General features: G+C 22.9%; 1 protein-coding gene across 2 annotated transcripts; it reads left to right on the plus strand.

Annotated features, from left to right (window-relative positions):
- Positions 1–231: 231 nt before the first annotated feature.
- LOC129610102 (ATP-binding cassette sub-family G member 1) lies at positions 232–12,630 on the plus strand. 2 transcript variants are annotated; one of them, XM_055522465.1, is made up of 2 exons: positions 232–1,270; positions 9,383–12,630. In XM_055522465.1, the coding sequence occupies exon 2, from the start codon at positions 9,946–9,948 to the stop codon at positions 11,851–11,853; it is 1,908 nt and encodes a 635-aa protein (XP_055378440.1). In that variant the 5' UTR covers positions 232–1,270; positions 9,383–9,945; the 3' UTR covers positions 11,854–12,630. The 2 variants fall into 2 exon arrangements, with proteins under 2 accessions (XP_055378440.1, XP_055378441.1); XM_055522466.1 differs by having other exon boundaries at positions 9,607–12,630.
- The last annotated feature ends 1,477 nt before the right edge of the window (positions 12,631–14,107 follow it).

Consider the following 14,107-nt stretch of genomic DNA (forward strand, 5'->3'; position numbering starts at 1 on the left):
TAATTTGTTTAATTTACGTGCAAAAAATATCCTATAATTAGTCAAAACAACTAAAGCAAATATTTTCTTTATTATTATATATTCAATTTGTTATATATGTGAGCCTAAGCATTAAAATCAAAATTCGAATTTTTGTTTTTTAGTCGTCAAGAAACTGTGATCATGACATAAGTTGATTTTGTTGTGTGTATTAAAATTAAAATGCATAATAATAACGTGAGTGAAAAATTAAATTAATTTTTCTTTAATGCTGATTTTCCTTTTTTTATATATATATATATTTTTTGTGTATATTTTGCTGAATTTCCAATTTATGTTGAAATAAAGAAAAGTAGAAAAATTATAAAAAATTAAAAGAAAAAGCAGAAGGAAAAACATTAAAAAAGATTGTTTAGTGTATTTATAGTGCATTTGATAGTGTAAAATTACCAAGTTGTGTAAATACATGTATAACATGCATATGCGCATGCATGCACGAGTTGTTACAAACGGAGAGAAGAGATGCATACATATGTCAATTTTTTTAAGCAAGTCAAATTAAATTTATAATTATATTTAATTTGTGTAAATGAAATGAGTGAATATTATTTTAAAGAATTAATTAAATTAAAAATAAACTTATTTAATTTTTGTTTATTCATTTTGTTTTTATTTTAAATAAATTTTATAAGTATGAATTGGAAAAAAAAAAACAATGTATGAGTGAGAAGGAAAAATAAAAGTGCTCATTCTCAATTGTGATGTCAATAAATTAAAACAAGAACGAAAAATATACTCAATTCAGTAACAAAAAAACAATTCAATTAGGAGGAAGACTATGGTTATAATTTTTATTAACTACATTTTATAATTAGACAAAATTAATTAAAAATTGTTTATTTATATTACCGGTTATCGTAGTTGCTGAATATTTTATTAGTTTTATTGAAATTTAACTTTTTTTAAGTGTGTTCTGTAATTAAAACAAGAAAAAAAACAAAAACATTTTAAAAACAAACCAAACAATGAAAAATTTGTTTTGAGTGAATAATGAATAATAAATGAGTGAAATTTTTTACTCTCTTCTTTCAGTTTAAATTTATTAATTTTATTGTTTTATATATTCACCGTTATCCGATAAGGAACATACCAAAATTATAACAACAATGAAATTTTCGTAAATTTTAACAAAAGCAACAACAATAAGTGAAATGAATTCATATGATCATAATAGAAACGAAAAATATAAAAAAAAATACACAAAAATCAACGAAGAGTGAAAAGTTAACGGGTACTAAAAAATAAATTTTATGTACCACATACACATGCACAAATGTAGCAACATCGTATTATCAGCGAAAGAAATACGACAATTTTATTTTAATTTTTTTTTTTGGAATAAAAGCTCTTTAAAATAAAATAATGCAAATCATGTCAAAAGAAATTCAAATAGATTCGCGATTGATTAAAAATATTCTATAAATATTGTATTTATGTTTTGCATTTGTATGTGTGTGTGTATTTTTTTATATGAATGGAATTTGTTCCGTATTTTTTTGTTTTTTGCAAGAAATTAATACATAAATTGTTTTTTTTTTTTGTACGAAAATATTTTGTAGTAATATGAATACATAATATTATTATAGTAAAGCAAAAAAATATCAAGGTTATAATTTGTGATGGTGCTTTGAAATAAAACCAAATTTGTACATATGTAAGTCGTCTGTTTTCTATAAAAATTGAAATTTTATCTGAGAGGACATATGAGTTAATTGGTTAAAAACAATTTTTTCTTAAATTCGACATGTCATTTTTAAAAGCATTATGTACATAACATACTTATGTATGTGTGTATATGAAAACTGTCATTTAATAATTTATACGGAATATATGCATGTGTGCATACATATGTATGTGTGTATGCATTTTATTTACTTTGATGAAAGCAATGCCAATTAAATTTTAAATGTTCTTTCCCTACATTATAATAATTTACGTAAGCGCTTTAGTATAAAACTGTTTCCTTACTAACATTTTCATATTTTTGAAGATAGCTATTTCTTGAATTACTTAGCATATAGTTGTGGATTGAAATGTTCTGGCAACACTCTTTTATTTCAGATTTAATCCCGCTCAAAGTTTAGTATTTATATTTACTTAATCAAAAATGTTGTTATTTTCAGTATTAAAATATTGAGCTTGAACATGATACAGAAATTTCGAGAATGTGACAAAACTTCCTTCATTCTAAATCAAAAACACTGTAGGTTTAATTCTATAAGAAAAATTTTAAAATATTTTTAGCCTTGAGGTTTATTCTAGTGTCCGCGCGATTAACTTGTTCTGCGGTTTTAGGCACAAGCTTTTTTTTTGTTCTGAAAAGATAAAAAAATTTCCTTAATCAGTATGTAGGACTAATAAATATATGCATATTATGTTTATGTTTTCATATCGAATGTTTGCTATTGTTTTTTTTATATATTGTAATTCATTTTGTTAAATGCGATATACAAAAATAATTTTATGGTTATAATTGGAATTTTGTGGTATTTCAAACACGTTCTAGTTAAAAAAAATATTTTTATTAACTTTAGTAGTATTTTCTGCTTCGTTTCGTAGTTCGATTTTTATTTTCAATAATCCCATATTTTTCTGTTAATCATTGATATATTAGTTGTTAACTTTAGTTCATTTCAAGTATCTCGTCAACCCTATTGTATGCCAAATATCTCTATTGTATGTCTGTCATTTTTATGTTGAGCTCTTCTTTCTATTCTGATAGATAAAGTTAAGTTATAGCTTTATTCGACTTTTAAGTATACCAAAATATTATCTAAGCGATAAGATTGTCTGTTCTGCTCAGTGACGTGTTGGTCTGGCATTTGAATTAAAAGAACATATGGATAAACGAACAGGCAAAAAAAAAATATTTTTAGTTCTTCGCATAGAGTGGTTACTATTAATAAATTATTTATCAATTATTTTATATTTGTCATCTTATAATGATTTATGGAAGGAATTAGCTCATATGGCTATAGCCCTAATAGCCTATTACTAACACTAATTTCTATCTGTAGTTGTTTTGTACCATTGTATCTCTGCTTTATCTTTATATTAAGGTACATAGATTTAGCTGCATGTTCAATTATGTTTATCACTATAGATTATAAACTTTAATACATGGCTGTTTATTTATTTTTTAGTTCATGGCATTTAAGATAACTGAAGTATTTAAGACTTATGTTTAGTGTTCCCTGTTTAGTATTACTTTAGTGTCCAAATTCATTGGTTCTTTTTCACTCTGTATGCATAATACAGTAATATTTAGAAGTTTCTAATTAGATTTATTAAACAATATTCTTGTTTTTAGCATAATTTTTGTTTAATATTCTTATGATATAACAAAAATTTAATAACTAATTCTTTAGACTACTATTATTTGCCCAACACAATAGAACATATTGCAAAAAATTAATAGATTATGAAGCATTCATTTTGTTTATGCAACTTGTAACAGGAAAAAATTTTAAATAAAAAACGCATGGTTTATAAACCTACAATTAGCGAAATAAACTAGTATTAAGTATTTTGTATTACATATTATTAAATTTAAACACATGTGATCTAATTCTTAAATCATTTTAAAATCTTTACAATATTGCAAATAAAAGTTTATAAGGGTTTCTTGATTTTATATATTATATTAATTTTATGACTATGTGCATAATTATTAAATATTTTGTAATATTTTTAAATAGCAATTTTCTTACTAATACTATTAAATAAATTATTGTTACACTTAAACTAGAATATATCTAAATGCAGTGCACAAAGCTAAGCATATTAATTCTATACTAATTATATATATGTGTGTATATATACACTTTTATAATATATATACTTAATACAACAAAGTTCTACATTGTGATTGTATTAACACATTGATTACATTGTGAAAAATTTATAATTAAAATCATCACTTGCATATTTCAATGGTATACTCAAAATGAAATTATTTTTTTAAAAACATGTTTACTGCCTTTGTAAAGAATTTCGTTTTGCTATGATTCTATTTTAAAACCATTGCATTCTGTGTTACATTCTTGTGTCTAAACATCCTTGTATTCTGATTTACACGAAATTTAAATTAAAATGTTTTAGAGAGAACTTAAGAGAGGAACATTTAATTTATGTGCACCAGTTAATGAATGATGGCAAATATCTTTGATTTCCTGTAAAAACTTGTCGTAGTTTTGATACTGCTATAGCAGATGAATTGAAAACCAAGTTTGGATTATAATTACTTATCAAGATATGGTTTTTTTTTTACTTAAAAAGGCTTCAGCTGTTCAAAAACATTTTAATTTTTTCAGTACATGCTCAAGAATTTTTATCCTTAAAAGCTGTGGTTTTGTTTTTGTATGTGTAAAATACACATACACATATTCTTGATGCATATATTTATATTAGTCTCATTCTAGAATTAATTTATTGTTTTTTTTTTATTTTTTTTATATAATATAATCTGCATATTGTGTATAATGCATATACAAATGGAAGATATAAACATATTCATATATAAAATGCAAATATTAATGAACTTGTAGATTTTTTATTCACTTATTATTGCATCCATATATGCATGCATATTATATTATGTAAACATTTTTTTTTGTTATATTAATGTGTATACCAGAAATGCCTTAATAAAAATAATCTTATTATTTAATAGTCGTATTAGATAATTTTGCACATATACATAATTTAGAAGGCAGATTAGCATAAAAACATAAATTTCTAAGAGTTTTAATTATTACTAATGTTTTATCGATATTATTTTATTATAATCAATTGTATATATACAATTATAATTATTTCCGGCTCATAAGCTTTTAATTAAAATTCAAAAAGAAAGAAATTTTTTTATAACAAATATTTTTAAAGTGATTTGCAAATCCATATATAAATTTTTAAGTAACAATAATATGTACTCACATATACTTCGAAACACATTATTATAATCGGCCATAAAATTTTTTTCAGAATAATTATCTTATATTCGATTATTTAATATGTACGGTATATCAATTGATCCTTAAGAATTTCAAAAATTTATAACCAATTTAAATGTAAACATACTCTGGTACAATAAAATCATTACATAATAAAGAGTAAAATAAAATATTGATATATACAAGGTGGTCTAAAACTAGTATTAAAACTCTGTGCCGTGATTCTTTAGAATTGTTTTTTTTTTTTAATTTGCACGTGATAGGCGAGAGGCCGAAATTAGCAGTCTAAGAGTAAGAGTATCAAAAATTTTGGACAATTAAAGAAAACCAGATTCAAAAAATTTTGTCTAGCAAATAAAACAGTTTCAAAGCGGCGAAAAGTAGACAAATGTTTTGCTCGTAACATGTTTTTGACATGAGCTAATGGGGTCTTATCATGATAATATTAACGGTTGATGTCACCTAGTTGCTTAAACATGTTAAGAGACTGAAAATTTTTCAAAAAATGTTAGTTATTTAAAGAAAGTTCCAAATTCTCGTTTTTCTTATCGATTGTTACATCATCTTCTACAATTGGGTAATACAAAATTTTCATGTCACACGCTTTCATGTCTTTATCATCAACAGCTTTTAGAATAATTCTGGACCACACTGTATTATATGAAGTGTAAATACTTTTGTTAACATATTATTAATTATATAACATATAATTTGTTATTGGCATTATCATTTGAATTAAAAATACTAATTAAAAATAGAAATCTTATTATTGTAAGTGAATGTACTAATTTATATGCTATTAAAGTTAAAAAAATACTAGAAAATCACTAAATTATAATGTTAAGTAACTGCATTTTTCTTTTTTTATTTAATTGTGAATATCAATTGAAACCTTAGCTTTAACTTTACAAAGTTGATCAACTCTCGTTTTTAGCACTTTTTCAAAAAAAAATGTGAAAAAAAAACTTATAAGTCAACTCAGAACCGTCTGTCCATGTGTCTAATTATAAAACTTCTATATTATATTCTACAATCCCTTAAGATAGTAGAAGAATATTTTTAACTATTTTTCATAAAAACGTCATTTTTTGACTATTTGTTTCATGGAAACCACAAACAAACGCTTTTTTTTTGCAAATTTATGATATCTTTTTTACACGCTAAGTTGTAGGAGTCAGAAATTGAAATAGCTTATAGATTCTAGAGAGTAGTTTATTTTATTAGAAGAAAATTTTTATCACTCCCATATCTTTCAAATTATCGTCTTTTAAAGTTCATTAAATTTTAATTTTCGGCATTGTGTGATATATAAATTATATAAGGGCACACAATTATCCCCTTAATTCGCTCCTTATAATAACGTCTATTTCAATTTTTTTGTCGCCTCACCCTAGAAGTATGCAATAGTTTAAAATATTTTCATTTATTAATGAAAGTAATTTAAATAATGTAATAAGTAGATCATTTTTAAAAACAGTATTTTTACTAGTTGAAGGGGAAAGTGCTACTTTACAAACCGTTGATTTGATTCGACTTTATCAATTTAACTTTTAAGTTCTCATGAAAATATTGCAAGAAATGTTATATGTTTGCGTTTGTTCAATTCACTTAATTTTATCATATTCATAAATTGGTGATTTTTAAGTATAATCCTTTTCAAATTTTTCGAATCCCTGAGTTAACCACAATATATGTGTGCATATACATACGTGAGGCCGCTTTTTACATTTTGAAATATAGAAGTTTTTAAATCATAAAGACTTTATTGCCTTTAGGACCTTATTACCAATATTTTTCTTTTCAAATATTTTTAGTTGCCCTACTTATTTTTTTAAATTTATTTCTTTGATTTAATTGTTTCATCTTATATAAAATAAGAATTTTTAGTATGCATTTTTTACGTAATTTATAATTGTAAAATATAATTGCGATCCAATTCTATTGATTTTTACAAAATTAAATAATTTGAACAATCTCAACTAAATTCTATTCTGTACAGATGTATGATCTTTTAACAAGCTATATTATTTGAATAAATTTACAAATCCCTAATACACATATTTACTTTCAATACATACATATATACATATTTACTTTCATTGCTTTATAACAAGTTTATAATTTCAAAAAATAAATACAGACCATTAGGTACACAATAATTAAATTATTGAGTTATGAGAAAATGTTTTTTTTTTTTTAATATTTTTATAATTTGTATCAACTGTTTGACGTAAATCTCAGAAAAATTAGGTTACATATTTCAATTAAAACAAAACAAAAGTAAAAGTAAAACAATTTTTATGTCACATAAACAATTTTTTTTTATATATATGTACTTACAAACACACGTGCACGCATATTCATTGTATGTACATACATGTTGTATAAAAAATTTATTTTTTTTGTATATACTCGTATTTATCAATATATGTATAATGTTTATATTTATTTTTTATATCAATGAAATTGTACAAGAATCAAAATTAAGATGTACATATGTGTATCAACTATTTCTGAGTTCCATGAAATTTTACCAAATCGAGATTCAAGTTTTTTTTTTCTTCTCTTACATAACGTGCGTTTTAATTATTTTCAATAAAACTTGTACATGTCATAATTTTTATTGTATGCTAAAATTAAATTTTTATAAGTGGGGCACGTATGATTGTTTACTAAGTGCACGTACATATAATTGATTTGTTTGAATCTAAAAAGAAAATGAGAAAATTTCTTATGTTACGTATCTGTCTACTTATTTAGTACTTAGTATATTTTTTAAAAAATGCGTTCACATAACACTTTTACATTAAGTAAACATATCATTATAATAATTATAGATAGATTGATTACATTGCTTCGTAATTCTTGTTGTTATATCAATCCCGGGGAATATTTAAATGTACGATTAGAATGTACGATTAGTTTGTACGATAAAGACAAATTCATATTTCAATTTTGTATGATAAGAAATACAATAGATATGGGTAATAGTTTTCTATTAAAAGTTTTGACGCCCCTTAATTTTGATTAGTGTTGTCATATTAATAAATTAATTAGGCGGCGTGTTTTTATTTATTGATCTTGCAAAATTGACAATAAGTTGATTAAAAAGGTTGTTTGCTTTTAATTTTCCTCTATACGAAACTGTTGTGGGTATACAAATAGAAAAATACAAATTTAAACTCAGCGTATAACAACCAGAATGGTAATGGTGGATTAAAAATACGCTGAACAGTTTTAACTTTGTGGTTATTGCTTTATGATAAATCAAGAATTTATTTTGTTTTATAATGCAGGTATAATTTTTTTTGATTCTTTTAAAAAACTGGATTACATTAACTCGAGATGTTTGAAACGTAAAGAAAATTCGTGATAAAATGGTATGTTAAAAATAACCGAATGTTGTAGCAATGTAAATAAATGATTTTTTAAAGCCCTTAATTTTTACCGACCGCATTGTGTATACAATAGGTAGGTTATGTGATGGCAACAAATTTTGCATAACGAGTTTTCGCTGGGAACGAACTTTTCCATGGTAGGGAAGTGCAAATAAACTATTTTTAGTAACCGGTCGGTCTGATTTCGAAAATTTATTTTGACTATGGCACGGATTGATCAGCTTTTGGGATATATCGGCATTTTTTAGCGGGCCTGTTTTACATTGTTGACCATTATGAAGAAAATATTCAACAGAGTCCCTCAATTAAAGTTGCAAGTAAAAGAATTGTTCTTGAAATTTTATTTTAATTCAAATTATTGTTGAAACACAAAAGTTTTTGATTATAAAGGGAAACCACATTTATTGTATTGCAAAAAACAACAGAATTCGAAATTTAGGTTTCTTACCTAGTTGGATTTTCTATTTCAATCTCATTATATTAAATATATAATTTAACTCTTTAATATTAAATTCTATCAGACTTTTTTGTTTTTAAAGTGTGCGTTTAATTTATACTTACAGATTTATCTTAAAAAAATCTACTAAATGAATTTTAATTAAATACTTAATAATTCACAATTTTCAGTACAATTAATTAAAATGATGTATTAGGAAAGCTTACATATTATTTCAATCCACGTACACATACACGTACACATACATAATATGTGCATATATTTACATATATAAATTTTTTATTAGAATTCATTGATTATTCATTCATTATAATTTTCACATTAATATTATGTATATACAAGCTCATATTAAACTATTTATCAGTATTTATAATTGGATGTTATTAAATTTGGGATTTATTTCAAAGCATCATACAATATTCTTGTTATTAAATTGATTTAATGAAGAATACAAAATTAACTTCATTCAATCTGTTTTTTTTTTTTGTTTTTTTTTTTTTATTTTATGTGCTTTGGGATTCGTTTTAAAAATTCAGAATCAGTTTACAATCAAAGTTTTAACAATTAACATTAAAAAAAAACTACTAGCAAATATATTAGTTTATTTTTTTTTTCAAAAATTTTCGAATAAAGAGTTTTGTTATACAAAATATTTAAAAAAAAAATAAAAATAAATAAAAAAAAATAAAAGTAGTATATGTAGTGAAAAATTGAATTTTTTAATAAATCAAAAAATAATTTGTAATAAAAATTCTATTAGAACAATGGCAAAAGATATGTGATGACTCAAGTGAAAACCAGTCAGATCAAAAGCAATTCTTCAAATCATAAAAAAACCCAATAAACTTAAAAAAATATAAGAAAAAAGTGAATAAACTCGAATTTAGTTAAGAAAAATAAAGATCTAACTTCTAGTTAAATTAAAAGTGAAGTTTCAACTTTGATAGACTGTAAGAATACTCAGTTGACTGTACAATCATTTTACGAACGGGAAAGAAAACAAAGAGAAAAACTGAATAAAAAAATAAACATTTTTTTAATAACTCAATCATTTTTTTTTTTACGAACATTAAAAAAGAAACAAAAATAACCATTAAAAATGGATTTAACAGAGACAATCAATAAATCAAAGGATGTTGAATTCCAAGATATTTATTATAGTGTTAGTGAAAGAAAAAATAATTTAAATATAATAAAACAAGCTGCAACACGTAATATTTTAAAAGGAGTTAGTGGAGTCTTTCGTAATGGACAATTTACAGCAATAATGGGTCAATCTGGTGCTGGTAAAAGTTCTTTATTAAATGCGATATCTGGATTTACAACATCCGGTGTCACTGGTCATATAAAAATTAATCGTAAGAATTCGTGTTATATTACACAAGAAGATCATCATCAAACATTATTAACTGTTGAAGAATTAATGCATATATCATGTGCATTAAAATTAAATACACCACGTAATACACATAAACAAGTTATAACAGAAATATTAGAAAATTTAAGTTTAAATCATAGACGTGATGTTACAGCTGATTTATTAAGTGGTGGTGAAAGAAAACGTTTATCAATTGCATTAGAATTAGTATCAGATCCAAAAATATTTTTTTTAGATGAACCAACTAGCGGTTTAGATGAAGTAACAGCTGCCCAATGTTGTCGTCTATTAAAAATGATGGCAAAACAAGGACGTACAATTGTATGTACAATACATCAACCATCATCAACAATATTTTCATTATTTGATTCAGTATTTATATTAGGTAAAGGATTATGTGTTTATCAAGGTGGACCAAATTCAATAATATCATTTTTATCACAAATCAATTTAATATGTCCAAAAACATATAGTCCATTAGATTATATTATTGAAATATGTGATTCAGATGATGGTATGTATATACCAAAATTAGCTGAATTAACACAAAATGGTAAATTAATATATTGTACAAAAGAATTGCCAGCAACTGTATCATCAGAAATTGAAATTGGTATACAAAATAATGATGATTTAATACCAATGGTTGAATATAAAAATGCTGTAACAACATTATTTATTGAACAACAACAATCGAATAGACCAAAAACATTCAATTGCTTTTATCATACAAGTGTATTATTTGAAAAAATGAAATCATTAACAAAATGGATGAGACCAGATTATACGCATCCGATATCATCATTTAAACAATTTGGTATATTATATACAGCGATGATGACAAAAATATTAAGAAATCGTATTGCACTTTGGATACAATTAATTCATCATATTATGTGTGGTCTATTCTTTGGTATGATATTTTATAATGCAAATAATCAAGGTGAACGTATGTTTGATCATTTAAAATTTTGTATTGGCTGTGTATTAGTAATATGTTATACACAAGTAATGGTACCTGTACTTAGTTTTCCATTTGAAGTGAAATTAGTTAAAAAAGAATTTTTTAATCGTTGGTATACTTTACCACCATATTATGTTGCATTAAATTTATCAAGGATACCATTTCAATTATTATTTAATATGATATTTTTAACATTAACATATTGGATGGCTGGTTTACCAAATCAAATATGGAGATTTTTTATATATTCTGGTGTTGGTATTATAACAAGTTTTGTTGCTGAAGGTATGGGTTTATTTATTGGAGCAACATGTAAAGTAACAAATGGTGCTGTTGTTGCACCATTAACTATTGCACCATTATTAGGTTTAGCAATATATGGTTTTGATTTTGCAGCATCAATACCAGCTGTATTAAATTTAATTATGAAATTTTCATATATACGTGTATCAGTTGTTGCATTTGTATTAATTGTATTTGGTTTCGATCGTCCAAATTTAGATTGTAATGATATTTATTGTCATTTTGGTGATCCAAAAGTTCTATTAAGATTTTTAGATATTGAACATGTATCAATATGGACACAATTTGGTTTATTAACATTATTAATGGTATTCTTTAGAACATTATTATTTATAAGTTTAAAGAAACGTTGTCGTACATAATTATTTTATATTAATTAATTAACGAGAATTTTAATGATAACGAAGTAATTGAGGGAAAAAAAAATTATATAAATTTTTCTTTTAGTTAAGAATAATTTATATTTTTTTTTTTATTTTCATTAATAATTTTATTAAATGCATATCAAATATTTTATAGGTATATTTAATATTAATTATACAATATTAAAATAAATATGTATTATTATGCGAAAATAGAAGACAATATTATTGTAAGATGTAAGAAAACTCTAAATAGAAAAAAGAAATTATGAATTTTGTATATGAAAGCAACCATCATTAAATGTAATTGAAATTTTAAAATGTAACAAAATTGTGAATAATGAATACTCTAAAATATATATTTAGGATACCCTGACATTAAAATAAAACGACAAAATCTACTTTGTTACGCATTATAGCTACTCTCGACTAGATTAAATGAGTAACAATTTGCAAAAAGAAAACAATTTTAATACTAAGTAATTAAATAATTTTTTTAGTATAAATTTTATTTGTTATATTATTCACATACCATGTAATTTGTTAGCAATTAAAATTATAAAATTAAAATACTAATTATATACAATTAAAATTAAAACAAAATTCTGATGATTCGAATATTTTCGATTTGATATTAATTTTAAATTTAGAACTAAGTGATATTTTTTATTTTTTTTTTAAGATATTAAATTTAAAATAAATATTTTTAGTTTAACAAATAAGTTTTAATTACAAGAATAGGTTTAAAATTACATAACATAAATAGTTAAATTTAATTAAGCTAAATTACTTATACATATATATATGTGGTGCTGATATTTTAACAAAAACAAAAAATATAATTATTTTAAAATATATGATTTATTTTTATTTTTTTATAATTATTATGTGTTTTTTTTATTATAACATGAATTATATCCTCTTCTTTTTTTTATAAATTTTTTGTTAAAATTAAAGTTAACCTTGACGCGGTTCTCTTAAAAAAATAATTATAAGTTTAATTTAATTTTGCTTTTATTACTATATACATATATATACAATATAAATGAAAAAATTAAGAAGAAAACAAAAACAAGACACTAAAAATATTATAATTAACCTGGCTTGAGTTCTTTCAAAATTCTAAGTTCTAAAAGAACTCTAAATGAAAAATAAAATATATTTTAGTACATTTACAGGCAATGTATATATATATGTACATATATATATATATATATATAGAATGGATATATAGAATGTATTTAACCTGTTCACCTATAAAATTATAAATTATTTTCATTACAATATGATAGTAAAATGAAAGAGTTCTTATATTTATTATGCCAGTAATAAAGTTAAAACCCGGAATGTCATTATATAACATACAAAATAAATAAAATGATTAAATTACGACTATTAAACAAACTTACCTACTTACTTACTTATATACAATTCATGGATACTTTTATTCTTATGAGTTCAATTTATTATACTCGTGTTATTTATACATTTATTTTCTATTCTACAAATAATAATTAAGATACTTATATATATACGTACAACATAATATATAGATTAACTATAAAATAATATATGCATATAAGTACGAATAACAAAAAAAAATTAATTAAATTCTAAGTGTTTCAGTCAAGTTTAATTTTGTCCATTGCCAATGGCAATCATTATAGTTTTGTTCTTCTTGACTAATTCAAGCTATAATAAATATGCGGTAATAATAATTAAAAATTTATTGCAAATAATTATTTTATATATTTATATCATGATATATTATGTTCATATATATTTGAAATAAGTTAATAATTTTGAAAAAGGAATAACTTTTATAATTGTATGTAGAAAAAATTTCATATTGGTGATTTTAATTATTTAAATTGAGCTAATAAGCAAGTTGCATTAAAAACCATAATAAATAATTTCTCTTCATTTATTTTTGAGCTTATTTTAAATATGGCTCAAATTATCTCTGTAATGTGAAACATTTTTTGGAAAAGCCTATGTAAGGTTTTAAAAATTTACATTGCTGCCAAATTTGTTTAAATATAATATTATGGACAATATAGTTTTTTCGAGAAAAACTCATGTAGATTTTCATAAAATGAAATTACTTGAATTCGTATTGGTAGGTTTTGTATTACTTACATATTTTTGTTTATAACATATATTTAAAAAATGTATTAGACTATAAAACTTTATAACACAATATAAATGTAATATTGCAGTTTGGAGATTCTATGCTTAATTTTTATTTTATCAT

The sequence above is a fragment of the Condylostylus longicornis genome, unplaced genomic scaffold (genome assembly GCF_029603195.1).
Source record: "Condylostylus longicornis isolate FDR11 unplaced genomic scaffold, ASM2960319v2 ptg000044l, whole genome shotgun sequence".
Taxonomy (NCBI): Eukaryota; Metazoa; Arthropoda; class Insecta; order Diptera; family Dolichopodidae; genus Condylostylus; species Condylostylus longicornis.